At 49.7% G+C, this 25,829-nt stretch overlaps 1 protein-coding gene across 1 annotated transcript in view; it reads left to right on the top strand.

The window, feature by feature from the left end:
* Positions 1-25,829, top strand: part of GRIP2 (glutamate receptor interacting protein 2) — a 151,678-nt gene that overhangs the window by 90,110 nt on the left and 35,739 nt on the right. Inside the window, exons 3-12 of the mRNA XM_075513855.1 lie at positions 2,844-2,979; positions 3,798-3,943; positions 6,774-6,860; positions 7,159-7,234; positions 7,858-8,003; positions 15,579-15,726; positions 16,447-16,616; positions 20,635-20,760; positions 21,668-21,820; positions 22,044-22,230. Coding sequence (XP_075369970.1) covers positions 2,844-2,979; positions 3,798-3,943; positions 6,774-6,860; positions 7,159-7,234; positions 7,858-8,003; positions 15,579-15,726; positions 16,447-16,616; positions 20,635-20,760; positions 21,668-21,820; positions 22,044-22,230 — 1,375 coding nt within the window. The remainder of the gene's footprint in view (positions 1-2,843; positions 2,980-3,797; positions 3,944-6,773; positions 6,861-7,158; positions 7,235-7,857; positions 8,004-15,578; positions 15,727-16,446; positions 16,617-20,634; positions 20,761-21,667; positions 21,821-22,043; positions 22,231-25,829) is intronic.

Raw genomic sequence — 25,829 nt, forward strand, 5'->3', positions numbered from 1 at the left:
ACTAAGTTTGTTTTGATATTTAGTCAGTCACAGCAGACTTTTGTGTGAGAGAAACCTTCCCGTGCAGAAACACCCCCGGGGGCTGAAGCGGGAGTGGAGAAATGGTGGTACGTTTGCCGCCGTTGGTGCTGGGCTTTGCCAGCGGCACACCGGCAGGTTTGGATGGGCTGCTCGGGACAACTCATCTCCTTCCTCATAAAGCCCAGGGCTTGATTTTGACTTCTGACCATTAATGACCTGGTCACAGGTTTGGTTTAGTGTGTTGTAGGGGATGGGGAGGAAACGGGGCCATTGCTTTGTCATTTGGCAGTTTTCCTAGGGGATGTTCTGCGTCCTCTGGGGCTGCTGCAACGCGTTGCCACCGTACCCCAGCCCTGATGGAGAGCGGCTGACTCCCCGCTCACAAGAGCCAGTCTGTCCAATGAGCCCAGCTCAAGGCATCTCGATGGGGAGGGCAAAATTCAGGTGTGCTCTTCTTGCCCTGGGATGCTTTGAGCAGGAAAATCCAAGCATATATGCCAAGAGAAGAAATCCAAGACTACCTTCATATGGCACTTAAAGACTATGTCTTGAAGGACCAGATCCTGGCTTAACCAGCTCACTTTTACATCTGTGTGCGTCTGTGATAGCGGCAGTAGATTTATAGAGGCGTTAGTCAAAATCCCTTATTGCTTACTTTGACAGATTGATCTCGGGGACTTGCCTTTTTTCGGAGCAGTGATTTCTCCTTGAACCCATAACAATGGGTAATTGTACTCTGGGAGTTCTCATTTTAAACACTTATCCAGGATCAAAATTAAACCCCATTGAAGAGCTAATAATCTCCCCTTGTGGCACCATCTGTGTTGATCAGCCACATCTGTAGTTGAGAAGAAATTTGCTGGATGCTGTTCCTTCCAGCACAGCGGGAAGCCCCCACAAAGTTTCTGGCAGCCCCTGGGATCCCAGGTTGGTGAATTGAAAACTGAGTTACTGTAGTTGGCAAGGGATCAAAACTGAGTTCAAAAAGCAGAAGCATTATGGACCTGACATTTTACAATGAGCTGCCAGTGCCACGTTAAATGGTGCCCAGCAGTGCCTGAAAGCCTTCCAGACTGGCACTAGATTGCAAAGAGGTTCCCCACTCACGTTAATCAAGTGCACGGATTATTCTTGGAAGTGCTTTATAAAACAGGTAGCGCAGAGCAGGACTTGAAGTGAGGTGCAATTTCTGGTGTTATAGGGGGATTACACAAGGAGCAAAGTGCTAGCGATGAGGCACCACGATGCCAAATGACACCGTGTTTTCTTCCAGTGAAAGAGGACGGAGGGGGGAAGCCCTGCACGGATCTTCTGTGTCCATACATTATTTAAGAGACCCTGCCTTGCTCTGGAAATCATAGTGTGCAAGAGGTTTCAAATGTTCCCTCTCCAAGTAGAGCATCTCATTTAAGCCTGATGGGGTTTGCTGTGCGAACAACCTCCTGGGCCATTTGCAGTGTGGGTTTTAGTCCTTGAGCTGTGGGACTGCTCTTTGCCGTGTGCTGCCAATGCCCGTCACCACCTTCCCCTGCACGGTCTGGGAGAAAGGCGCCCTGTGTGAGGGAGACTGTTTTCCTCCTGTAAAATTGTGGGAGACTGCAGTACACCAGAGAGGGCGGAGGTGGATGGATCGTGTTGTAGACAAATTCTGCAAAAGCTTCTTAGAGGAGGCTCTGGCAAGGCATGAAAGTCATCTGGTTTGTCCCAGGGCTAGGTCCTCCTCCTTTGAGCAAAGAGCGCGAGTGCTGCCACGTGGATTAACACGGAGCTGCCTTTTGCCAAGCCCGCAGAGCTCTTGGTCTTTCCTCGGGCCGGTGCTGGCTCTCCTGCTAACTTACTCCCCTCCTCCATGTCAGCTCCAGAAGCTGGAATAGTTTAGGGATCCTGTTTTTGTGAAACCCCGAAATGAGCTGTAATGGGATCAAAACTGGCATCAAGTCGGGCTTATATATAGGTGCTGGACAAACAAGGGTGTTGTCTTGGACTAAAGGAAGGTAAAATGCAGCAAACGGAGAAGCAGTACTGGTGCCAGTACTGGTGCAGCTGGCGTGGGGCGTGCGTCCCCTAAGCCTGACCCTGCCATATGTATTATGGCTTGCAGTGCATGTGGAGCCCGTTATGTTTTAAAAAGGTCTTCAATTCCAGCTGTGGATGAGGTGGGCAATATGGAGGAAGTCTGACATAGACCAGGTGCCGATGGGTGGGGAAACCGCTGTGAATGAATGTTCATGCCTCCCCCCTCCTTCCCCTGCTGATGGCAGGATCCCACCCCCTCTTCACCTTATGTTCTTTATCTCCCAACTGTATTGATGTCTCACAATATTTTTTTTAAATCACAATATTTTAAGAGCCACCTTGTTCTGTCCATCCAGGCAGCTACTGCAAGTCCACAGCATCCTCCTACCTGGTAACTGTGCCTGCCTGTCACGCAGCCCTCCTAACACCCACCCTGCTCCATATCAAACATAATTCCTGAGGTAGTGTCCCTAGACCACTACCCAGATCCCATCACCCTGGTTTTGAGTCCTCCACTGCCACCGGTACCTTGAAACACAAAGTTTTTATCCTCTCAGAAGCCCTCACTCCTCTGCTTTGTCCTGCTTGGTCTTGCCTGCAATACATAACATGCAACGCCTTCCCTCCACTGCTACAGGTCCACCAAGACACACTTCTGTTTCCCAACTTCATTTTAAATAAACTGAAGCTAATTGTAGAAATCATCTCAGGTCTGCTCTCCCACCACCTATAGGAAAAGGGTGTTCTTGGGATTGGGAGGAATGTGCCTTCCACTGAGATGTTTGTCTTTATTCCTGATCTTTCAGAGGAATTCAGAGGGGTCACCATCGTGGAGCTGATTAAGAAGGAAGGAAGCACCCTTGGCTTAACCATTTCGGGTGGCACGGACAAAGATGGAAAGCCAAGAGTCTCCAATCTGAGGCCAGGAGGACTGGCTGCAAGGTGAGAAACAGAAATGGGGTGCAGAGAGCACAGTAAAACGGGAGAGGAATAGTTGCATGTTCTAGCTACTGAATGAATATGGTTATAATTAAAATAGTTGGCGCCCGACTCCCTTTTTTCAAGTGCCCCAGAATGCAAAGTTGTTGCTTCAGTAAGTAGAATGTCTTCTATTTTGAGTCATTTCCTATGCTCTGTGCAATTATGCTCTGAAATTTTGTGTAGGGATATTTGGGATTCTGTGAAATTAGGCAGCCTTGTCAGGAGAGCTGCACGGTACAATACATCTTGATCAAGCTAAGTGGTTTAATATTGTATCTGTTCTGCATGCTGAGTGCGTAAGTAACTTTATTGGCTCAGAAAAGGAATGGGAGAAGAAAGGCTCCAAGAAGCAGAGAAAGGGAAGGAGTAATTGAACAATTTTGCAGAGAACAAGCAAAAGGGAAGATGTTTCCTTTTTCCGTGCTGGATTTTTTTTTTTTTTCCAGACAGCTCTTGGTATGCTTCTCTTTGACTGAGTGCTCTACGTGAATGGGAACTGAGCAACAAAAAGAGAGGTTGTGAACATGTATACCGCGATTGTTGCTGTATGTACAGATCTGAACACTTGCCACTGGGAAAGATAGGTGCCTTTGATTTTAGCACGTCTCTCCGATAGCAGGCACATGCCATCAGACAGCTGAGATCAGCCCAGCGCTGGTGGCTTGTTCAGGAAGTCCCCCAGTTACCAAAGGTTCACCGGGCACATCCAGGCTGAGCGTAGCTGAGACTTTGTGCTACCGCTGCCTTTTTTTTTTTTTTTTTTCCCTCTTTATTCGCAGAAGTGACCAGCTGAACGTCGGGGATTACATCAAGTCGGTGAATGGCATTAACCTGACCAAGCTGCGGCACGATGAGATCATAAGCCTGCTGAAAAACGTGGGCGAAAGGGTAGTGCTGGAAGTAGAGTATGAGCTTCCGCCAGCCGGTGGGTGCCTCTCGGAGAACGCTGCTCTCTTTTTCTTGGCTGCTTTTTGTCCTGGGGTACAGATGGGCTTGCTTGTGCATTAGCCGTCATGGCCAAGGCAGTATCCGGGGGCATTTTGACGTTCTGCCTTCATCTGCTCGCAGCGCCGCGGCGCATGCTGCAGCGCTGCGCGCAGTCGGAGCAGAGCGCTTTTTCCGGCACAGTGGGTGCCTGCTCATGCACGCCGGCGGGAGATGGCTGATTAGGTCTGTCTTGCCTCGGAGTGACTTGGTAGCACAGGCCAATCTGCCTCCCGATGCTGCTTCGGCTTGTTTTTCTTTTTCCCTTTTGGAGCGTGGCTACGGGAGGTTTTATTCAGTCTCAAGCATGTATTGCCAGCTCCTCTTTTCTGAACTGCAGCAAGTGCCGTTATTCCTCAAGCTGCTTTGAAATGTTATGTGTTTTCAGAAGGGAAGCTGAAGCAATCTGCTTTCCAGCTAAGGGGCCCCGGCAGAAGCTGGCAAGCCCAACTCACATGAACAGGGCTTGTGTCCTGACGTGGGAGACTATGTGCTCTTGCCCTCATTTGTTTGTTCTGGTTAAAACAAATTCCTCGATACAGGTTCTCATCGCGGTCTTTCTGTTGTGAAAACAATCTCCCCAGTTATTACTCATCCAGTTACCCAGATCAATCAGAGGATGATTGGGCAGAAGAAACAGAACCACTAAAAATAAGACGACAGGAAAAACAAAACTAATGAAATCTAAATGTTTTGCCCCCGATAGGAAGCTACCTTACACTTCATAGCTTTGCTATAGCTGCTGCCTTTACATGAAAAGTATTGAATATATAAATGACCGTATAAAGCCCTAAGAAGAAAAAAAATGTAATGTGAGTTAGTTGAATCTCTATCCATCATCCCCCTCTGTTCTGCTGTAAACATTAGTTAGCTTTTGCATACAATCCTGGTAAAAGAAACTGTGGCTCAAGTTTTCCGTGTTCTTATGCTCCCTAGAGATGACAACTCTTAACCTTTCTCCTTAGCGGTGAGCTTGGCTATCAGGAATCTGATAAGCCGTACTTACCAGCCGAGGAGCAGTGCCCGTACCGCATGGCTCAATCGATAGCAGCGCTGCAAAGCGTCCCCGCCTCGGGCTGAGCAGGAAGAGCACACTGAAATAGCGACTTCTCTCCCTTGAGATTCTTGATGCTCTTTATGACTAATCCCGACAAAGAGGCACTGCAAAATACAGGGAATTGTCAATTATTGCCTTGCTCCAGTTTATTGTGGGCTTTTATCTGCGGTTTGGGTTTGTTATTGCTGTGCGCACCTGCCTCTCTCTTTCTCTTTCCCTGGGCAAGGAGCAGAAATACAGCGCTATTCCATTGCTCGTGCTCCTGGGTTTGAATTTTTCTTGCCACTTTGTAATTTCCTGCTTTGGAAGAGACCTTGCAAGTCCAGGTCTAGTTTTCAGGCCACTGTGTCATATCACCTCTTCCATAAATAAACCAAGCCCTGCATTAACACTAGCTTAGGTTTCCCCGCTCCCCACTGATCTTACAAAAGGCTGTTGCAGAACTTCATGCTTGGATGCTTAGGACAGAAATCGGATGGTTTCTGAACTCATTTGTGGATGCTTTATACCCTTTTCTTGGTATGCGAGTATCACCCCTTAGCTGGGAGCCTTCCTGTGCCCTGAGCTTTTCCCTTCTGGAGTATTTTGCGGCTGTGCCCCTGTCTGCAGTCCGTGCACAGCAGCAGGAGCAAAGCGCCTGCGTGGGGGACGGCGTTTGGGGGGTTTATTTGGCCTCGCTGTAGCCTGGTCCCCAGGGCTGCCCGCCTGCAAGGCGGTACCGTGCCTCCACTGTACGTCTTTTGGGTTAGCTGCAGGGTTAGTTTAAGGCTCGTTTGGGTGCAGGTTGCAAGCCCTCGGGGTGGGTGGCAGCGAGGACCACCGTGGGCAGCGAGGGCAGCGGGGACGTTCCCCTCCCGAGCCAAGGGGAAACGCGAGCGCGGACGTGCCCAGGGGAGCCTTCCCCTCCGATCTGCCAGGTGGAAGTCAAGCTCTCGGGCTTTTTTCTGATTATCCTCGTGGCCGTTCGTTGCGCTTGGTTTGAAGATTAGGAATGGATCTTTTCGGGGTGGACCAGGCTGAAATGCCGTGTGCGGTTCTGGATGGAGAAGACTGGGAAATTGTCCCATATTCACTGCAGTAGTTCAATAAATTATTAAATAGCAGGGGATGGCAGGGGACAGAAACAGTTTCTTTCTTTTTCTCTTTACTTTTGTACATTAAATAGTACTGTGTATTTAACATAAAATTACTGAATTGCCCCTAGGATCAGTTTAAAGGATTGACTTAATCTTTTTTTAACGTCAAAATATGAGAGGTAAGGGAAAAAAAACCCGCAACCTTTTGCACTGAGGATTTGGGATTTTCATTTTCTTTAAGGTCAGCCAGTGACTTGATTCCTTACGCTGCTACTGTTTTTTTTTAATAAGTTTCCATCTGCGGCAGAAGCTTCTGGCTTTTGAGTAATGCTGAATGTATTAAAGCCAGTTGATAAATGAGATGGTTTTACTTGAATGTCAGAGCATTAACCAAGACAAATTTGAAGGGAGATGCACGATACTGAGCTGGTGAAACCATCCTAAAACATGATGGTTGGCTCTGAGGAAGGTTCATGCGTCTGGGTTGGGCTCTTTCTGCCTCCAAACAGGGAAGATACAATACGGATGTTGGGCTGGACTTTCATTTCAATGCCGTTTGGAGGAGTTTTGGTATTATTTTGCAGGGTGGTGTGGAAAAGGGTTATCTGGGGTAACTGGGTCTTCCTCTCTTCCTTTAGTGCCAGAGAGCAGTGCTGGCATTATTCCCAAGACCATCGAGGTGTCCCTCTACAAGGAAGGCAACAGCTTTGGCTTCGTGCTGAGAGGTTAGTAGCTTCTCCAGTGGAAAACAGAGAGGGACAAGCACTGGCAGAGGTGGTCTGGGAAGAAGCAGGAAGAGAAAAGTAGGAAGATGAATGTCAGTAAACCTCAGCTGAGAGCCGAAAGTGTGTCCTGGAGAGCATGTCGTGCAGCCTTCAAGGACTGCCAGCTGCTTAATCCAGGGCAGTCTTTTTGCTTTCAGGCTGTGTCAGCTGTTATGTGATAAATGTCTCTCCTTTCTCAGCACTCTCATTCAGACTTTCAAACCTCCAGTGACTTACGGCTTTCCCGGTTTGATTACAGGGGGAGCCCATGAAGACTGGCACAAGTCCAGACCGCTGGTGCTCACCTACGTGAGGCCGGGTGGCCCAGCAGACAGGTAATGCTCGTGTTGCACCTCCAACGTTTGCTTTCACAAGACGGGCCAGCAGCTCTCGCCGCGCTCTTGGATGCGTGTCCTTCTTGTCCTTCTTGTCCTCCTTGCTGGTGCCTCCCCAAGGCTTCTCGTGCGGGTGATGTGGAACGACACGGGTGGTGTGGGACCTATGGTGGGTGGGGAGGATGGGTCCGGTGCTCGTAGGCTGACCCATGTGTAGATGTTATAGTTACAAGCAGAAACTCCTCTTCCAGAGGCGGCCGCTGAATTAACCCAGTGCAGATGAAGAGCTGATGCTGTGTTAGAAAGCAGGAGGCAGTCTGTCTGTTCTCATGCCGCTAATTAGTATGATGGGCCTGGTACTATAAATAACCCAAACTATTGTCCCAAGGAGTGTTCAATTCCTACAGGATCAAAGTAATTGACTTTTTTATATATATTTTTTTTTATATATATATACACACACACATATATATATATGTACACACACACAAAATATATAAGTATATTTAATATATATACAAAATATAGATTGTATATAAATATATATATAGAAAATAAATCTAAATATAAATAAATACATGTACATATACACAAAAAAACCTTTTGCCTGTGGCTTCCTACAGGGAAGGGTCCTTGAAAATTGGGGACAGGCTGCTGAGCGTGGATGGGATCCCTCTGCACAGCATGACCCATGCCGATGCCCTCAACATCCTGCGGCAGTGCAGCCAGGAGGCACTCTTCCAGATCGAGTATGATGTGACCATCATGGGTAAGGCCAAGACGGTTGTGGTGGCATTTTCTCTGACCGCCTGGAAAGTATGCGAGACTAGACACAGTAACTGGGATACTCGGTTTCAGTGGAAAACTTGCTGAGCAAGGCGCTGCCAGCGTGGGTGTAGGGGGTAGAGTTCAAAGCCGGCTTAGCTGAATGCATTTGAAATGTCCTTATCGCATGTGTCTCGATGGGAATGATGACTGGTTTTAGAGGAGGGGGGAAAAAGGGGATTTTCTAATGTAGGCAAAGAGGGCGTAGGAGAAGTCGGAGTTAAAGGGGGCTGGAGCGCTCTGCCGGCACTGCGAATACCACTATTAAATGTGTGCAGAGGAGGGAGCTGCAAGCAGGCAGAGACTTGATGTGGCTGTGGCTTCGGTTCTGAATTTTGACCCTGCTTAATTCTGGAACTATTCCCTTTCTTAGAAATGTTAGTTCAGATCTGCTTTTGAAATAAATGAGGGGTGATCAACTGATTGACCCCAAATAAGACAGAATTTACTGGAGGGCAGAGGATGGGTATTTCTAAAAAGTGTTCTACACAGTAGATATTAAGAGGATTTGGAGGGCTGGTGGTTTTTGGGGTTTTTTGGGGTTTTTTTTGTTTTTTTTTTTCATTTGATTTTCAGTTTCAAGCCCTGGGAAAGGGTTTATTATTAGCTACTGTAAAGTCATTTTGAGCTGGCTTTGTGACACACAGCTGTTACTGCAGGGAGTGTCGTTAATGAGTTTAAGGTTACCACAGAGTCCGAAGCTGTGCTGGTTCTGGAAGCTCTTTGAGCTGTGTGTTCGGTTTTGATGTTGCATATACGTCTCCAGAGGGGTTTCTGCCTCCACTGGAGCCACAAGCTGGACTAGGTTGGAGTCTTTTCCGCAAATCTCACAAACCAGTCCAGCACGTCTGAGCCTAGGATCCAGTGAGGAATAGGAATTCGTGATACCAGGTTGTTTTCTGATTTATCAGCGAGGAGGGAAATAAAAAGGATCTGCAGCTGCGGGAGTTTAATACCACGCCACCCCCAAGGAAAGAGAGCTGAGAACGCCAGAACTCGCTCCGTGCAACATGCAAGAGGGTTGCACCAGGATAAGGGAGCTCCTCGTGCCAGCCCCGAGGGCTTTCTGCTTCCTCTTGAGTCTCTTTCCCCTTCCTTTCAGCAGAAGCTCCACAAGCGTGGACGTACTGGGGGTCTCCTCGGGGGGAGGAGGCTGCCAGGACCTGGGCAGCCGCGTGCCACGCAGGCGCTGGAAGAGAGCTGGAAGGAAAACCCGATGCCTCAGCAGTTGCTGGCACGCTGCCTGGCTTCTGCCGGGCTACAGGAGTGGCTTCTCTTTAGAAATGGTCTGGTATTCATGAAAAAGAGGAAACGCTTAGATGATGGGAAACGGAAACTACCCGCACCCTGTTGTGTACCTTTCTACGTGCTTGTGCTTGCGGTAACTCTGCAGCGGTCAGTCGGGGACGGCCGTTCCTCTCCTCGCAGGCTGGCTGGGCTGGCAGCCCTGCCCGGGAGGGGCAGGCGGAACTAAGGAGGGATTTTGCGCAGAGCTGTCAAGTCTGAACGGTAGCGAACAATTAGTGGTGCGTGGGAAAGGGGCTTTTGGGGGCTTTTGTCGTTTGCGCAGTGGTGCCTACGTTGCAGAAAGTTGATTGTTTTAAAACCCGACTTGGAGCAAAAATAGCCATCCATGAAGGTGTCTTGGTATTTCTTCTTGAGTAACTCTCCCACCTAAAACTGTTAGGGTTGAGCGAACACAGAGCGATGGCAGGGTTTTATGCAGTGATTCTCCGTCTTGTGTTGCTATACAGTGGACCACGGCCAGATACTTCCCAAGATGTAAAAACAACCTCTTCCTTAGATTATTTCTGCACAGAGACTGCTTCTCCCCAACCCTGTAAAGGGATATACTTGCCCTGCTTTCTTTTAAGGCAAGATGATGCAGCTTAAAACAATCTCTGCAGACAGCTTTGCCAGGCAACAGCTAATGACTGCAACAGGAGATGAATGCATCATTCCCAAATCACGACTGTTACAGCCATTCTCTTTACCAGCCACGGGAAGACGATGAGGGAAGGGAAGAGCAGGTGCTGGAAGCAGTGTGAGGACGTCATTAGGCTGAAGGCAGCACTCCTAATGCCTGTTTTGAAAACTTGGTGAAGGGCCTGGAGGGACACGTGGCCATACAGTTCGCTTGATTCATTCTAAGAGCTGGGGATACCACCATGAAGCGGTGCTCGGCCTGTTTATCCTCGGGGAAAATAGAGGTTTTTTTGCATCGCGCTCGCTCTCTGCTGCAACTGTATGCGCTGGGCTGGTGTGGGCTGACCCTCGAGGAGGGAAAGTTGTTTTTCTGCATCTGTCCTTGGTGAGAGACCAAGGCTGCTGCGGGGGAGTGTTGAATCACGGCGTTCCCCAGCTGGCTGCGTGGTTTCCCAGCCAAAATGGTGCGCCGAGGATGAGCTGCACGGGGCCAGCCCCGCTCTCGGCGTGAGGTACGCGGCAGCCGCTTGCCACCGCCACCGAGCATCCCCCGGCTGCCGGGCTTTCACTGGGGAGGCCGGCGTAGGATGGGGCCGCGGCAGGCTTTTAATCAAATTGGCTGAGATTTCTCAAGGCCACCCAAGGAATTAAATTAATCTGCCATTTCCATTTAAAAGGAGTGGGAACTGGGCATGCACCTCCCCTGGGCATCAGGAAAATCTCTGCCCCTTCCTGATGCCAGATAAACGTTGCAGTAAACAGATGCTTTCCTGTGGCGACACTCTACCTTATGGGCCTTTTAAAGAAGGGAGGAAAAAACCCCCAACCCAACAAATAAACTGATCGGCCAGAACCCGGTGGCATTTGGATAGTCACTCTGTAAATAAGCTGTGCGTGCCATGCCACGAGGCACGGGGCTGCAAGCCTTTAGGGTTGACCCGTGGAGGGGGGAAGCTCTCTGCCAGAGACGATGAAGGAGCAAAGCCGTTTGCTGTGTCCTTCTCCTCCTCCCCCTTCCCCTGGCTGCCCCTCGCCCATTTGGGTTTAGGCTGGACGTTTTCAGGCCTGCGGGGCTCTCCCGCTGACGGAGCGGAGGGCTGGCAGTGCCCACAGCCGGCGACCGCTTGGTACCTGCTGGGCGGTGGCAGGGGGGAAATGGAGCCCATGAAGGTGGAGGGGTCGCGAGCCGCTGGGCTGTGTCAGGAAGGGGGCAGCTCCCTGGTTTGGTTCTTCTAGGAGTTTTTGGTTTATTTTGTTTGCATTTGCAAGGGGGTTGCCGCCTTTTGCCTTTTTTTTCCTTTTGCCTTTTTTTCCTTTTGCCTTTTTTTTCCTTTTGCCTTTTTTCCTTTTGCCTTTTTTTCCTTTTGCCTTTGTTTCCTTTTGCCTTTTTTTTTCCTTTTGCTTTCTTTTCCTTTTGCCTTTTTTTTCCTTTTGCCTTTTTTTCCTTTTGCCTTTTTTTCCTTTTGCCTTTTTTCCTTTTGCCTTTTTTTCCTTTTGCCTTTTTTTCCTTTTGCCTTTTTTCCTTTTGCCTTTTTTTCCTTTTGCCTTTGTTTCCTTTTGCCTTTGTTTCCTTTTGCCTTTGTTTCCTTTTGCCTTTGTTTCCTTTTGCCTTTTTTCCTTTTGCCTTTTTTCCTTTTGCCTTTTTTTCCTTTTGCCTTTTTTCCTTTTGCCTTTTTTTCCTTTTGCCTTTTTTTCCTTTTGCCTTTTTTTTCCTTTTGCTTTTTTTTCCTTTTGCCTTTTTTTTCCTTTTGCCTTTTTTCCTTTTGCCTTTTTTTCCTTTTGCCTTTTTTCCTTTTGCCTTTTTTTTCCTTTTGCCTTTGTTTCCTTTTGCCTTTGTTTCCTTTTGCCTTTTTTTTCCTTTTGCCTTTTTTTCCTTTTGCCTTTTTTTCCTTTTGCCTTTTTTTTCCTTTTGCCTTTTTTTTCCTTTTGCCTTTTTTTTCCTTTTGCTTTTTTTTTCCTTTCGCCTTTTTTTCCTTTTTCCTTTTTCCTTTCTTTTTCCTCCTCTTCCCAAAAATGCCATTACAGCAGGGACAAAAACCTCCCCTACCGGCACACCTCACTTATCCCCTAGGCAAGTGCTCAGAACACTTTCCAGCCTGCTTACAAGACCATCCCTCCTTAGGGAGGTGAGCAAAGCCAGGTGGGGCTCGAGGAAATCTAGTGCAAGAAGGAAAAAACCAAACCCACAGCATTTCCTCCAAAATAAGCTGTTGAGAGAAAGATCTTTAAGAAAACACCTGCCAAGCCCCAGCTTTGAGTGGTGGGGTGACCAGCCCTCCTGTACCTTCGGCACTGGGGTGTCTGGCTGCCTGGAGCAGGCTCTGTCTCCCTTGCATCCCTCACGACATTGGTGCGTACCCCTCCGGCGTAGGGGTGTGAGCGGGCTTTGCACAGCCCTTTGTGTCCTCCTGGGGTCAGCCGGGTGGACAGGGCGATGGGATTTGCTGTACTTGAGCAAGTTTTGGTAGGCTTTTCTCCTTCTGTTTTGGTGGAGAAGATTAGAGGGTTGATTAGATCTATGGTGAGTGACCTGGTGGCTGCTGAATTTCCATGTGAACTTTTTGAAATGGCTGGAATTTGGGTTTGGAAGGAAAAATGCAGGCAGGATTTGGGGGCAGATGTTAACTGGGCTCCCGGGACTGATTCAGGCCAGAGCTGCTGATACTGAATTTTCACAGGGTCCTATCCAATTTATTTATCCTATTCATTTAGTCAATGCTACCTAAAAAGAGCAGATGTCTTCGAAAAGGTGGAGGGCTTAAAGGTTTATCTGGTTACTAAAAATATTGTTTCTGAAGATGGACGAAGATAGCATACGTGCTTTCCCCCAGCAATGTCAGGAGGTGTAACATCATTCATCCAGCAACCCGGAATCCTCTTCTGGGGATCCTCTTCTGGACCCTTCCTGACTATCCACTAAACAAACATGTACTATGGACAAGTTGTATGACAGCTGTGCCTCAGTTTCCCAATCTGTAAAATGGTACCATCCTCCTCTGGGAAGCACAATTCCTTGCTTGCAAAACACTTTCAAACCCTTATGTGAAAATCTGCGTGGCCATGCAAGGTAGCATACGCATACGTGGTTTTTCTGTTCCTTGGTAACAAAACCTTAGAGAAATGATGCAAGCTGCTTTATCCGTATTAAACTTGGTGTCACCGGTCTCAGTGATGCTTGTTCTGCAACGGTGTGATTTTTGGCCCTTGGTACACGCTGAACAGCATTTGAGTTCAGTATCTTGTGAATGCTGAGCCTCCAGAATAACTGCTTAGAGCCTCTTGGCTTGCAAGAGAGCGTCTTCCTTTAAGTAAGGTGAAATTTGCTGTGAAATGCAGGAGAGCCGCGGATGCCTTTTCCACAGCTGCTGGGTGAGGTTGCGGCTGTGCATGATGGTGCAAAAACACCTCGTGGTGCCAAAGCAGCGACGCGAATTGACTCCCTACAGCAAGGTTATTGCACGGCCTGCCCCGGCCTCTCCGTGCTTCTTTTTAAATTAGCTTTGGTGTAATAGCCCCATGTTAATCACGCCTCACAAATATTGCTAAATTGCAGACTCCTGACCTTTGATTTGAGCCAAATCTTTCCCTAGAATAATTAATAGAGGCTTGGCTGTATTTCCCCAATAAATGCCTCTATAAGATGGATTTGGAGCAATTCTCATCTCTGCCACTGGAGATGAGAATTAGAAGGGATGGCGAGGTGGCCCGTGCTGTGTGCGGTGGGAGGAGGGACCGTGGGCTGGAGGCAGGGCTGGGGTTTCCTACGGTCTTATTGATACGTAGGTCCTGGCACGGGAGAAGGTACCCAAAGCCCTTTCCTCTCATCATCGTACTGAGACCTGCTCTGGGAAACACTTGGCAAAGCCGAGAAGCTTGGATGCTGGGTAAAACTGAGAGGAGTAGGTATTTTCCTTGCAAAGAAAGGTCTACCACTCCAGCAAGCTGTTTTCCATGATTTTTTTTCCCCCCCTATCTCCTTCCCTTCAGCTGGATAAATATAAGTTTCTGTCCCTCTTCAGAGGATATGTGCTGGACACACACGGGCTGCAAAACCAACATATAGCTGGTGTTTGCTCTTGAAAGAGATCCTCAGTCTCTCGGTGCTTGCCTTGCTAACGAAGGCTTAAGTCCACCTTCCGCAGGCTTTAGCTGGGTGTTTTGTGTATCTTTTGATTGAATGGGGCTGTGATTTTTGCCAGGGCCTGCAGGTCTCCCCAGCGGTCCTTTTCAGCTGAGAATAAACAGTGTTTTATTTGAAGCCTGCATAACCTTTAACGTGGCTCATTCCTCCTCCTCCCTCCCCTGGGAAAAAGGGCACTGTGAGTAGACCAGAGCCTGAACATTCCCTTGGCTGATGCCCAGGGGAAATTTCCAAGGGAAAACTCTATCTCCAGAGGCTCAGCATCTTCAACAAATCTCAGGAAAGACCTCGCTGTGGCTTAGCTTCTGAGATTTGCATCAATGCTCCTGTTTATCAGAGAGCAAGAATGAGGCATCAAGTTTTGGAGCCAAGTAGCATCAGCATTTTTAGCGGAGCATAGCTGTGGGAGAGAAAAGCCTTACTATGAATAATTAAGGGCTGAGGAGGCATCAGGCTCTCGGAGGACTCTGCTGGCCTTTCCTTTGGAGCGGATGGCTGGGTTTCCGTGAAGTGCTCTTGTGGGGGGGGTCAAACTACACATGGGGTGCTGCTTGTGGGTTGTGTGGTGGTGATAACGCGTTTGTGAATCCAGCCTTTTTACGCTGGCTTTAGGTAATCTGGAAGCAAACGTGTCTAATAGAGGTGGAGGGAATTTCTGTCTAATTAGCCAGAGACACAGGCTTTCTTTTTTTCCTCCCCCTTCCTCAGAAGAGATGAATAGGTATGGTGCAGGCTTATGCTAACAGGTGCCATTTCGTAGGAGTTTCATAGTCTCACTTACAGCATCTATTGAGCTTATTGCAGAAATGCATCTTTTAAACATGAGTTAGCCCTGCGTGGTCTGCTGAGAGCGAGGAGGCTTTTGTGAGCATGCAGGTAGGTAGTGCTCTGCCTCTGCTCTCACCGTCATGCTGGAGGAGCTGGAACGAGCAGTTGGGGCGATATTTCGAAGCTGGTGCTGAAGCACAGAGGGGTTGACTGACTTGTGCTGCTCATCAGCACACAAGACTTCCGAGTACTTCAGAAAGTGGGATCCTGTTTCTTTGTGCCTTTCCTTTTTTGTTTGCTTGGGAAGAAGCCGATAACAGTGATGTCCTCCCGATCTTCCTTTTTTGTGCTTTTAATACCGTTGACGTGACTGCTGCAGAGCCTTTGAGCAGTCTCTTCCTCGATCTTGCTATTTAACCCCAAGAAAAGAGGCAGGGGGGTTGTTTCCATGAATGAATTGTTGGAATAGCTCTTCACTTCGTTATCGTATATATTTTGCGCAGAAGCAATTTTGCTCCTTGAGTTTACTTCTCTGTTAAGTTACCGCGTGATACAGACTGTAGGATGTCCAAACTACAGGTTTGCTGATACACAGGGCAAGTCAGCACTATTGGCCAACCCCCTGCATTTAGAGATGGAAAAGGCTGTATGAGGAGTGTCTTCAGATGCTCTCTTGTTTTGCAGATACTGTAGCAAATGCTTCAGGTCCTTTACTAGTTGAAATAGCAAAGACTCCGGGGTCTACGCTAGGAATCACACTGACGACAAGCACGCACCGGAACAAGCAGGTCATTGTCATCGACAAGATCAAGCCGGCCAGCGTGGTGGACAGGTACAGATCTGAACAGGCTGCTCTTAGCTCTGCTTTTCCTTTCTCCGCTGCTTTTTTGTCCCCTTGTTAGTTATATACCATTCTTCCCTGCCTTGTCTTGACATGGCCATGTCCACATGTTCGTAGCACTAAGTGTGCTAAAAATACCTGACCCCACACCAGTGGACGCTCCTCACTGGGAATGAATGTAACTCAGTGCATGTGAAAGCTGAACTCTGTTTTAAAAACCTCAGATCTGACTGCCCTGGAGCTGTGGAATGGCAAACACCTCTTCTGGAGACTTCTGGCTAGAGCATTTTCCTGATGGGCAAGTCAGCTAGTCAGCCTTTACATGGGGATGCAGAAAGGCAGACCGTGATGCAGCCCTTGCTGCGGTTAGTCGTGTTGCTCAAGTGAACTGCTGGCTCGTAGGACTTGGCTACACTGCTGGGTGAGCCCTCAGCCATCCAGACTAGCAATGAGTGGGCACTATTGAAAACTTAAAAGATGCTTCCCAAGCCACCAGCAGCACTGACTCAAGCACGAAGCATCTTAGTAGGTATTTTGGGCAACGCTTGAACCTAAGGTTCAAATTGGAAGTAAAAAAATGAGATAGGAAAAAAAATTCACATGAATTCACACAGTCATTCCCCGTTGGATTTTGTATGTTTCTGCTCCCAACTGTGAGGACATGGATTTTGGCTATGTGTACAATTACCTCTCTTGCCGTTTCCTTTGCAGATGTGGCGCGTTGCATGTTGGCGACCATATTCTCTCCATTGATGGCACGAGCACAGAGCACTGCTCCTTATTAGAGGCAACTCAGCTTTTAGCTGCCACTTCGGAAAATGTCAAACTGGAGATATTACCTGTTCACCAAAGCAGGCTGCCTTTGAAGCCTCCAGAAACAGGTGTGTCCTCCGTGCAAACGCTGTTGGTTGCCCTCAAAACTCACTCGAGGTCCCTGCTGGGGTTCTTGCTGCTTTTGAATGCTGGCAACAGACTCCAAAGAGAGACATCTGTGGAGGGGAAAAAAAAAATGATGTCTTGATGAAATGCATGTGATTAGATGACGTTCTTCAAGGATGTGAGTAGGAAAAAAGGTAACATCTGTGCTTGAATGGGGAAACTGGAGTTGGGAATCCCAGGGGTTTGCAGTGCTGAGTGCTGTGCAAGCCGCTTCCTTAGTGCCTCAGATAAGAGACTTTAATGGAGAGGGAGGAAACCAACCTTGGTGCTGGCAAATGTATTTTCAAGCTCAGCTTTCATTTGCTGGTGCCTGGTAAGGCTTTGTAAAGGACGTGTTAGTAGCGAGGTAGGATCCTGCTGGACTTCCTTAGGAAACAAAGCCGTAACACAAGCGTTCATCTTCTGGACCAGCCTGTTTGAATGGCCGCTGTGTCTGAGCAGCCAGGGGTAGAGTGAATGCATCCGTAGGTGCTGCTTTCCACCACCCCTCACCAAAGAAATAATGGGGAAAAAATCCCGTCTCCAGTGAAATCAAACCCCAAATGCCTGTAAACATCATTAGGTAGGAATTCACCCTGATGAGCATCCTTGTTGTGCCCACCCGTAGTTTCTCCTTCCCCATGAGAGGCTGGCTCAGCCCTCACATAGGCTTCGTGTGAACATAGCCTCAGTACTAGTAGATTTGTTGCAACTCTGGCCTCCAGTTTTGTTACAGTCCGTACTGGTGGTCTTGTAATTCAGGTGTTTCAGGCGTGACTGTTCAGTACCAGCCCCCTTTTGCAACCCTTTTCAATCACTTGTCCCTCAGGAATATGCATTTTAATAATATTGGTGTACAGTAGCCCTGGGCGCAGCTCTTCTTTCCATTCTCTTCTAGGATGGTTTGGGGAAAGGAAGAAAATATCTGTGTTGTCTTCACCACATGATGTGGTGAAACATAAAATCTAATAACATCTCCGTGTCTAGGAATAAATCTCTTACATGTCCAGTCCAATTTGTGCAGAATTAAAGCATTTTAACAAAGGGGAAGGATGACTTAACCTTTGTGTCCAAGAAAAAATGGAAAGCTATAATCCTTTTTCAACGGCTGTTAAAATGAACTATTCTCCTCCTTCCATTAGTGCCCTCGTCCTAATCTCCTTTCAGAATATATGCATTCAGCAGCAGCTCAGGAGAAGGAGGATCTGTGGAAGGACAGCTCGACATGTTCACAACCTTTTTACCCAAACCTCCATACATCAGATCAGTTTGCTGTGGCAGAAATACAGAACACAAACTTGGGAGAATAATTGCAACACGTGAATATAAGCAATAAGGGATATAACAATTGTTCCCACTTTTGATTAAACTCTTTAACACGTGAGGGGTCATAGGGAAGGATGCTGTTCATCCACATGGCTGTTAGGAGGCAGAGTTGTGTGGTTGGAGACCAGTGCTTGGGTTTGAACCTTCACCGGTGCTGATGGGGATGGGAAGGGAGGTGGTGGGGACAGGAAGGAGAGCACCTTGGGCAAGAGGAGCAGCTCACAAAGCAGTGCTCCTCCGTGGTGCAACCAGCCACGGCACTGTGCAGCCCATGGTGAGCAGCTGAGGAACCACGCCAAAGCTGACAAAGTGCGTTTGGACCTGCCTTCTGCTCCAGACGCCGAGCGCCAACTCCACCGGCTGCTTTTTCTGAGTTTAGGGAAACAAACAGGGGCAGTAAGGAAAAATGGGCCATGCAAAAGCAAACTGTCATGGTTGGCAAGAGAGTGAAGCCCGGGGAAAGCAGCCGAGGAGAGGAGACGGTGCAGACGCGTCCCTGTTCAGCACTTGCATTACCGAGTCCTTCCAGCGTGTGCCTGTGTGGGGGCTGTCATTATGGTTTTTAAATGTGGCTTCTCGTGCAATCAAAATCCGGTTATTGAGGAGGTGGAGAGGGATCTGAAGCTGCAGCTGCCATGCAAAAATACGGTCTAATGCTGAAGCACGGGCTTTGTCAAACTGTGTTTGCTTTCTCCGTGGCTCTGGGAGCATTTGGAGAGTTTGGGGGAGGATTACACCCTGCTCACAAGATCAGCGGGAGCGGACGGTGCCCAGGAGCGGTGCTGGCATGGGTGGGTTTCCTCAGGCAGGGATGATGTGCGACAGTTTGGGGAAGGCTGCTGTAGGTTTTTATCACAGAATTGTCCAAAATTTCTTCTCTTCCCAATGTACTGACAGCTGAGTTTCAAAGGCACTTTTTTCTGTTGTCAGATATGAGCTAAGAATTTAGAGACAAATGGGAGAGTTTTAATTACTATAAATGGATTAAATGATTTTGTATATATGCCCATAAGCTCTGTCCCTCATGTTCAAAGTGTTTAATTTTATTAAGAACTTTCCTTTTTGTCTAGATATAGCTACATTTATTAATTTGATTTTTGTTTTTAGAAGCTGCCTGGCTCTGAAGTTACTTTTGAATCCACAAAATAGAAACTCCAGAGCTGGAAGTGGTTTTTTTAAGAGCTTGATAGACTAAGTACTAAACTCACTAAATGTTTAGCAAAGACTAAATATAATCACTATACTGGTTGGAAAACCTGACCTAAATGATTTGATGCCTGTGATGCGCGCACACAAAATGGATTTCCACTGTTAAAGGCACTAACGGAGGATCTTTAGATGAGATCTCTGGGTGGACTCACTAAATAAACCGAGTCCCCGTGCCAGGTTTGCACCCTCAGAAAGCTCTGATAGCGCCAGCGCTGGCGGCGTTTCTGCCGACTTGGAGGCCACGGAGCCTGGAGGAGATCTCGTGCTGGAAAGGCGGTTGCCAGTCAGTGCGAGTGGTTGCGAGGTCAGGAGCTGTGGGATAAGTCGTGGCTGCAGTGATGCTCCGCCGTGGGATGCCGTTCATGCTTAGCTGAATAAAAGAGACACTTGCAATCTTGCTCCTTAGCCAGCAGTTCCTCTCAGAAGAAAATAGGTCCAGACAGCACGATGCAGAGATTCGGGAGAGAAAAGCTAGTGCTGTCGGGCAAGGAAAACCAAACTGACCCTGCGGTGCCCAGGGGCAAAAGAAGCGTCAGTGAGAACAGACAAGGGACCTGTGCCTGGGGGGAGCGTTTGAGGGACTTCAGAGGAGACTTGGGGCATGGTGACCTGATGTTGCAAAGCCACAGCTCCTGGGACAAGGGATTTCCAGATGGTGGGCGTCACGCTGCCACAGATTTCTGCCAAGGTGCTGGGCTGGGGTTAGAGTTAGAAGCTAAAGCAGTTGTGTGCCTTGAATAGAGTCTGCCACGTTGGTGCCATGTTTTAATTTACGGTTTGCCACAGCGTTGGCATCTCTTCCTATGTTGGTGGCCCTCCGTAGTTGCCTTTAAGCAGCAGCATATAAAATCCCTTTTGTTCTGGTGAGCTGGAGGCAGCCCTCCGCTACTCCTCTCTTTCATCCATACGTGCACCCTGCGATGGATTCCCAGCCAAGCGCAGCCACTAAACAACCAAACGCTGAAGCCAAGCGAAGTGCCTAAAGCAGTCCTTGGCACGTGTGGAAGGCGTTGTGCCTTGTCCCCGGGAGGGCAGCTCCGGCAGCAAGGTGGGAAGCAGCACAAGGAGGTTTCCCCGGTGCCGTCGGATAACGCTGATGGCCTCTGCGGGAAACTTGTGGCTGGAGGGAGCTTCTGCTTGTCGCACAACAGACTGCAAATGGTAATGACATCTGTGCGCTGCCAGCGTGGCTTAGTCAGGCCGTTGGCTCAGGATGCGGAGTGTTTTATGGGGAAGGGGTGGATTTCTGCCACTTTGCATCAAGTGTCATGAGGTTACGTGGGAATGCATTTTTGCTGCTGGTGCTTGACGCGCTGTGGCTGGGTCCTGACTTGGTCAGAGCCAGTATGAGGCTCTTTTCTACAATCTCCTTATGCTTCTTACCTTTTCTTTCTCCCACTTCTCCTCCCTGCCTGTGGTGATTTCCGCTCCCCTGGGTGCCATCAGTCAAGGTGCAGAAGAGCGACCACCACCACTGCTGGGACCCCTGTGTCAACTACTGTCACACCCACCACCCCGGGCACTGCAAGACGCCCACGTGGAACCAGACGTCTGGACAGGATTACTGCAAATGTAACCCCAGCGCACGGCGTTGCCCCCATCCCTGCGCACGTTCGTTCATGTTGTGCCCCTCCGTTTCCGTAATACTCAACTCCGTAGCCACAAGCGTCACTCGTTTCCTCCTTGGTCACCTGGGGCTGTTTTCACAGGTCCAGTGCTGAGGTGCAAAATCAGTACCTGCAGCCCAGCACGTGCAGATCTGGTAACTGCAGTGGGCGGTGTGCCGGGCAGACCCGTGCTCCCATCCTCTAACCCCACACCCCAGTGCCCGGTTCCGTACGGGTGAGGGCAAAAATGAGTTGCTGTGGGACAAGGAGGGCAGCCCTGGTGGCGTGTGGGAATGCGATACATCAACGCATCCACCTCTGCCCTGGTGCCACACAACATGTTAGCGGCAGGATTATGGCTGCTTCAAAATCGGCCTGTCAGCCCACCTCTTGCAGAAAGCAGGCTCTGTTCAGCCCCAGGTTTCTTGTCTTATGACAGTAAGGTAGGGAGGAAATGTAACACTGTGTGTTGGGAAGCAAACAGGGCAGCCCAGTTGCCCAGCAGCTCAAGTTCAAGCTGTGGTTTCTCTTTCTACGTATTTAAGGTTCGTTAGTGCCATTGTGCCAACCTGCTGGTGGCTGCCCTGCATCCGTGATGCACTTCCCTGGTGGCCTGGATGCTGCAGCGCCAGGCAGCCCAGTCACTGGAGTCACTGCATAGCAGGCAGCGATGTCCATCTTGAGCCCAAGCCCGCTCTCACAGCTCTCCTGGAGCTGCAAGCCCGGGACAAGGTTCTCACCTCAATCTTGAGCCTTGGGGCTGGGAAGAAGGAGTTAGTCCAAACACATTAGGTGTTTGATGAACACCCGTTAGATGAACCCGCTGCCGCGCTTCTCTGCGCGCGTCCTTAACACGCTCTGTATTTCCCCAGCTCTGGTGGCTGCCAACTTCTCGTCTCCCACCATGAACGCGCAGGGCTTCCCCTGCCAGAACTCGAACACGCTACCTCGCAGCTCCCACCCCATGAGCCCCCGCACCACCATGCTGAGGAGGAGGCAGAAGAAGAAGGAGCACAAGAGCTCACGTAAGAGTGGTGGTGGGCTGGGGCTGGGTTGGACGGGGCGTGCATGCTGGCCTTGCTGTCCTTACTGTTGACCATTAGCCGGGGTAGGACCGCTCATCTCGGCACTGTCAGTGCCTCCCTCATCCTCGGTCACTGTCCCCACCACTGCCAGACCGAGGTCTGTGACCAGACCTGCTACGTTGACCGTGGCTACCCTGACCTTCTGCCTCTCTCCTCCTCTCAGTGTCGCTGGCCTCCAGCACGGTGGGTCCTGGCGGGCAGATAGTCCACACGGAGACAACAGAGGTGGTGCTCAGGGGAGACCCTTTGAACGGCTTCGGACTTCAGCTCCAGGGAGGCATCTTTGCTACTGAAACCCTGTCTTCCCCGCCTCTCGTCCGTTTTATTGAGCCTGACAGCCCGGCAGAGAGGTTAGAGACCTTGCCCTTGGATGCTGATGGTGCTGCCGCTGAACATTTCATGGTTTGGTTTGTTTTCTCTCCTCAGAGGCTCATTTAGATATTTACTATCATCCTTGTAATATCTCCCATTCTTCACTGGGCATGGTTTACTGTCACTGCCATTTCTGCACTCGTCGGCTGACCGCGGCCTCCCTCGCATCCCAGGTGAACGTCTTGGCACCGGGCTGCAGCTGTTCTGGGAGGAGGAGGAAGGGAGCGTGTGTCTGTGTGAGAGCCATTCCCATTCCTTTTGTTTTTTTTTTTTTTCCTTTCTCTTTGAAAGATAAAGCTTTTGTCTGGGTGCAGAAAGGGGAAAGATCTAAACAAGTGGGCCCAGCAAAGTGTTTTCTGCCTGGCTTCACTGTAGCAGAGCCCAGCTATATGAATTGTCCTAAAAGCAAGGTTTTGAACCGCAGAGGAGGGCTCTGGTTGAGGAGCAGGTAGGTGCTGCGTTGAAGCACTCTTGCTTTTGGCTCTGTAATGCTGGGAAAAGAGCAGAAGGGAGGAGCGGCATTAACCGCTGTGTGGCACCCCCGGGGGACCGGGAGCAAGGACTCCTCCGGCGGCCGAGCCTCAGCTCAGGAGCTCTGGCTGCTCTGGCTGAACTTTTCCCAGTACCCTTGGCTGGATTTAAAGTCTGCTCGAGTGTCTGTGCACCACGATGTAGATGCCCTCTAGCAAGGTTTTTTGTACTAAACAAACCAGGTCCCAGCGTGGCTTGAGCTCTTCTGGGGGGGGAAGGAGAGCTGGTTTTGTTAGGCAGATGAAGCAGCGAGGGGTGAGCGCGCTGGCACTTACGTGCTGGTTTCTCTTCCCGCCTGTGATTTCCACGAGTGGTCTGTCCTGCCTAGGGGTGCCTGGGGTGCAACGACGTGGCAGTGCTCAGCGCCTGCTGCAGACCCTTCCGGGGGAGGAGAAGTCTCCAAGGGCCTCATCAGCGTGTGCTGATGGTTTGGGGTCCCCAGGCCAGCCTGGGAAAAGAGCCCACGAGGGAGTCACGTGTCAGGGAAAGCATCTGCGAAAGGAAACGCAGGTCCTCGCCGTGCAGAGCGGTCTCTGGTAGCTTCTCCAGGTGGCCGATGCAGAGGCAGGGAGGAGCACGAGCGCCTGGCGCGTGTGTCTGGGGGAGGACAGAGACAAGGGGCTGGCACAGGGAAAAGAGTTGTCCTGAGTGATACAGGTTAAGAGAGATTTCAGACGCCTCTTATGCCTTTTTGTTTGTTTGTTTGTTTCCAAACAGGGTTTGAAAAGGAAAGCGATGGTGTTTTGGGTTTTTTTATCCTCTATTACCGGAGCGAATTTGGCTCGCATTGCAAAGCACCAAACTCCTTTTATAAATCAGGCAGCAACAAAGCCTGCTGTCCCAGGGGAGGAGGGAGATGTGCTGAAATCCGCCTGGCTTTGCTTTATCCTCTTGCCAAGCCTGGAGCGAAAGCAAAGACTCGCGGCGCAGTCTTGCGTGGCTCTAACGTGTCACACGCTGCTCTCCCTCTCGGCTGCCCACCCGGCGGGATTTGCACTCCCCTGGCTGCCGCTTTCTGGTGACAGGGAGCAATCCTCGCTGGGCTTGCAGCCTGGATTTGATTTGGGGATTAAATCTCTGCTCTCCTAGACCGTGCTGCTCTTCCTAGCTGGCAGGAAAACACAGTCTTTCCTCTCCGTGTTGAAGCGATAAGTGCACTGGGTTGGCAGCGAGGTGAAAAAGGCGGTTTTATGTTTTCATTTCACTTTTTGTCTCTTGCTATCCCACGGAGCTCGTTCGCTCCGTCCTTCCTAGATACCTTATTCCCTGCCCTTGAGAGGTTCTGCTGTAACTGCAGCCCAAGGCGTGAGCCATTTTTCTCCCGTTTACCAAGCCAGGCTCTCTGCTGAGGCTGGGCTGTGCTCTCTCTTGTGCTGCGGTTGTTGCCCTTTGCGAAAGAGGGTGAGCAGCGGGGATGCAGGGATCAGGCTCAGCAGCCTGGGTCTGTCCTGCATGTTCACGCGCTCCTGGGCAAGACCTGTGAATCTGAACGTGCTGTTGCACAGGGACGTGATCCGCAATCGCTTTGTCCGTCTGGCTTGCCGTGGAGGAGCTGCCTCTTAGGTGTCTAGCAAATTTGAGCGTTACCAGGGAGGAGGACGGCATCACCCTCTTTTCAGGGAGGTTGGGCTGCCTCACGTTTATTATCTGGTTCGTGCTAGCTTGTGGCAGGCGGTTTGAAGCAAAAGCTCTCACCTCCCTGACTTGGGATGTGTTTTACAGCCAGTAGCCTCTAACAGACCTCCCTGCCAACCTGTTGTTTTGTTTCCTGGGTGCAAGATGGAGCCTTTGGGCTCCAAATGAGACAGTGATTCAGCCCCTGTTATCAGCAGGGAGTGTGGACTAGGAAGATGCCTGATGTCCCCTCTTGGCTGCCTTGAAACAGGCAGCTTTTGTGTCCTTTCTCTCCCAGCTGTCATTGACAGCAGTGGGAGAGTATCTGGCTTCTCCATCGCTGTATCCAAAATCAATGCTTCCTGCTGAGTTACATGTTTTCTAGCTCTGCTCAGACACAGTTGTTTGATCATTGTGTTTCTGGCTTTTGAGTATGAATAGCTTGCAAAAGGAAAGTTTAGCAGCTGGGTGAAGCTGTCGGCAAAGCTTTGATCTTTTGGGGGCTGGGACCCATCCACCGATGTGCAGACACGGATGTACGGATGTACACAGATGTGCACGTCTGACCTGTGCAGGCCAACCTGGGGGCGTGTAAGGGCACGGCGGATCGGTTTCTGCAGCCAGCGATGTGGCCGTGGTCACAGCTGCTGCTACTCACCCCACATCTGGAGCGACCACGCAGATGCTGATGATGCTGAGTGAGATCTTCAGCACATGTCCTGCCCGAGGCTTGAGTTTGCGCTGCTCTGCATCTAGCAAGACACGTCCGCTGCTCCGTTGCTGTCTTTTGAGCCCAAGGAACGAGTCACGACAAAATGCAAATCTCTGCAACCCCAGGGAGACATGCCCATCGTGGACTCCAACACACCCAAAGGGCTGTCTTTCACTCCAGGAGATGGCTGTACTCTTGTTCTTTCTGGTTTTAAAGCAATTCACCTCCCGTGATCTCAAAGCGATTTGAGAGCTCTGATGTTAGACTCTGCATCTCTGAGACAAATGCCATCTCTTTGGGAAAGCCAGCCAAAAGGTTTGTGTAGGATCCCACAGCAGAGCCAAGGAGAGCTGTGCAGGAGCCTTGCTCCCAGGGCCCTGCTCCCAGCGCAAGAGCACGAGACAGTTGGAAACTGGTGTCTCTGGAATTATTCTGAAGGGTTAACAAAGCACGTCAGGTCTCCTTGCCCTCGTGGAGGGAGCCAGAAGAAGGTTGTGGCTTCACTCCACAAACTTTTATAAACCTGCAAGACTGAGGCTTAAACAACCATGATTGACTGAGGCTAACGGTAAAAGAAATAAAATACTTCTGACCTAACAGAGCTATTGGCTGTAAAACACCCAGGGAAATCTACCTTGAGTGAAGAAACACAAGAAACGGTTGTTTTGTGAGAAGGCAGCTCTGGTGGGAAAGGTGGCAAATGTTTGCTTTGGTGCTGAG

The sequence above is a fragment of the Mycteria americana genome, chromosome 11 (assembly GCF_035582795.1).
Source record: "Mycteria americana isolate JAX WOST 10 ecotype Jacksonville Zoo and Gardens chromosome 11, USCA_MyAme_1.0, whole genome shotgun sequence".
In the NCBI taxonomy this organism is placed as follows: Eukaryota; Metazoa; Chordata; class Aves; order Ciconiiformes; family Ciconiidae; genus Mycteria; species Mycteria americana.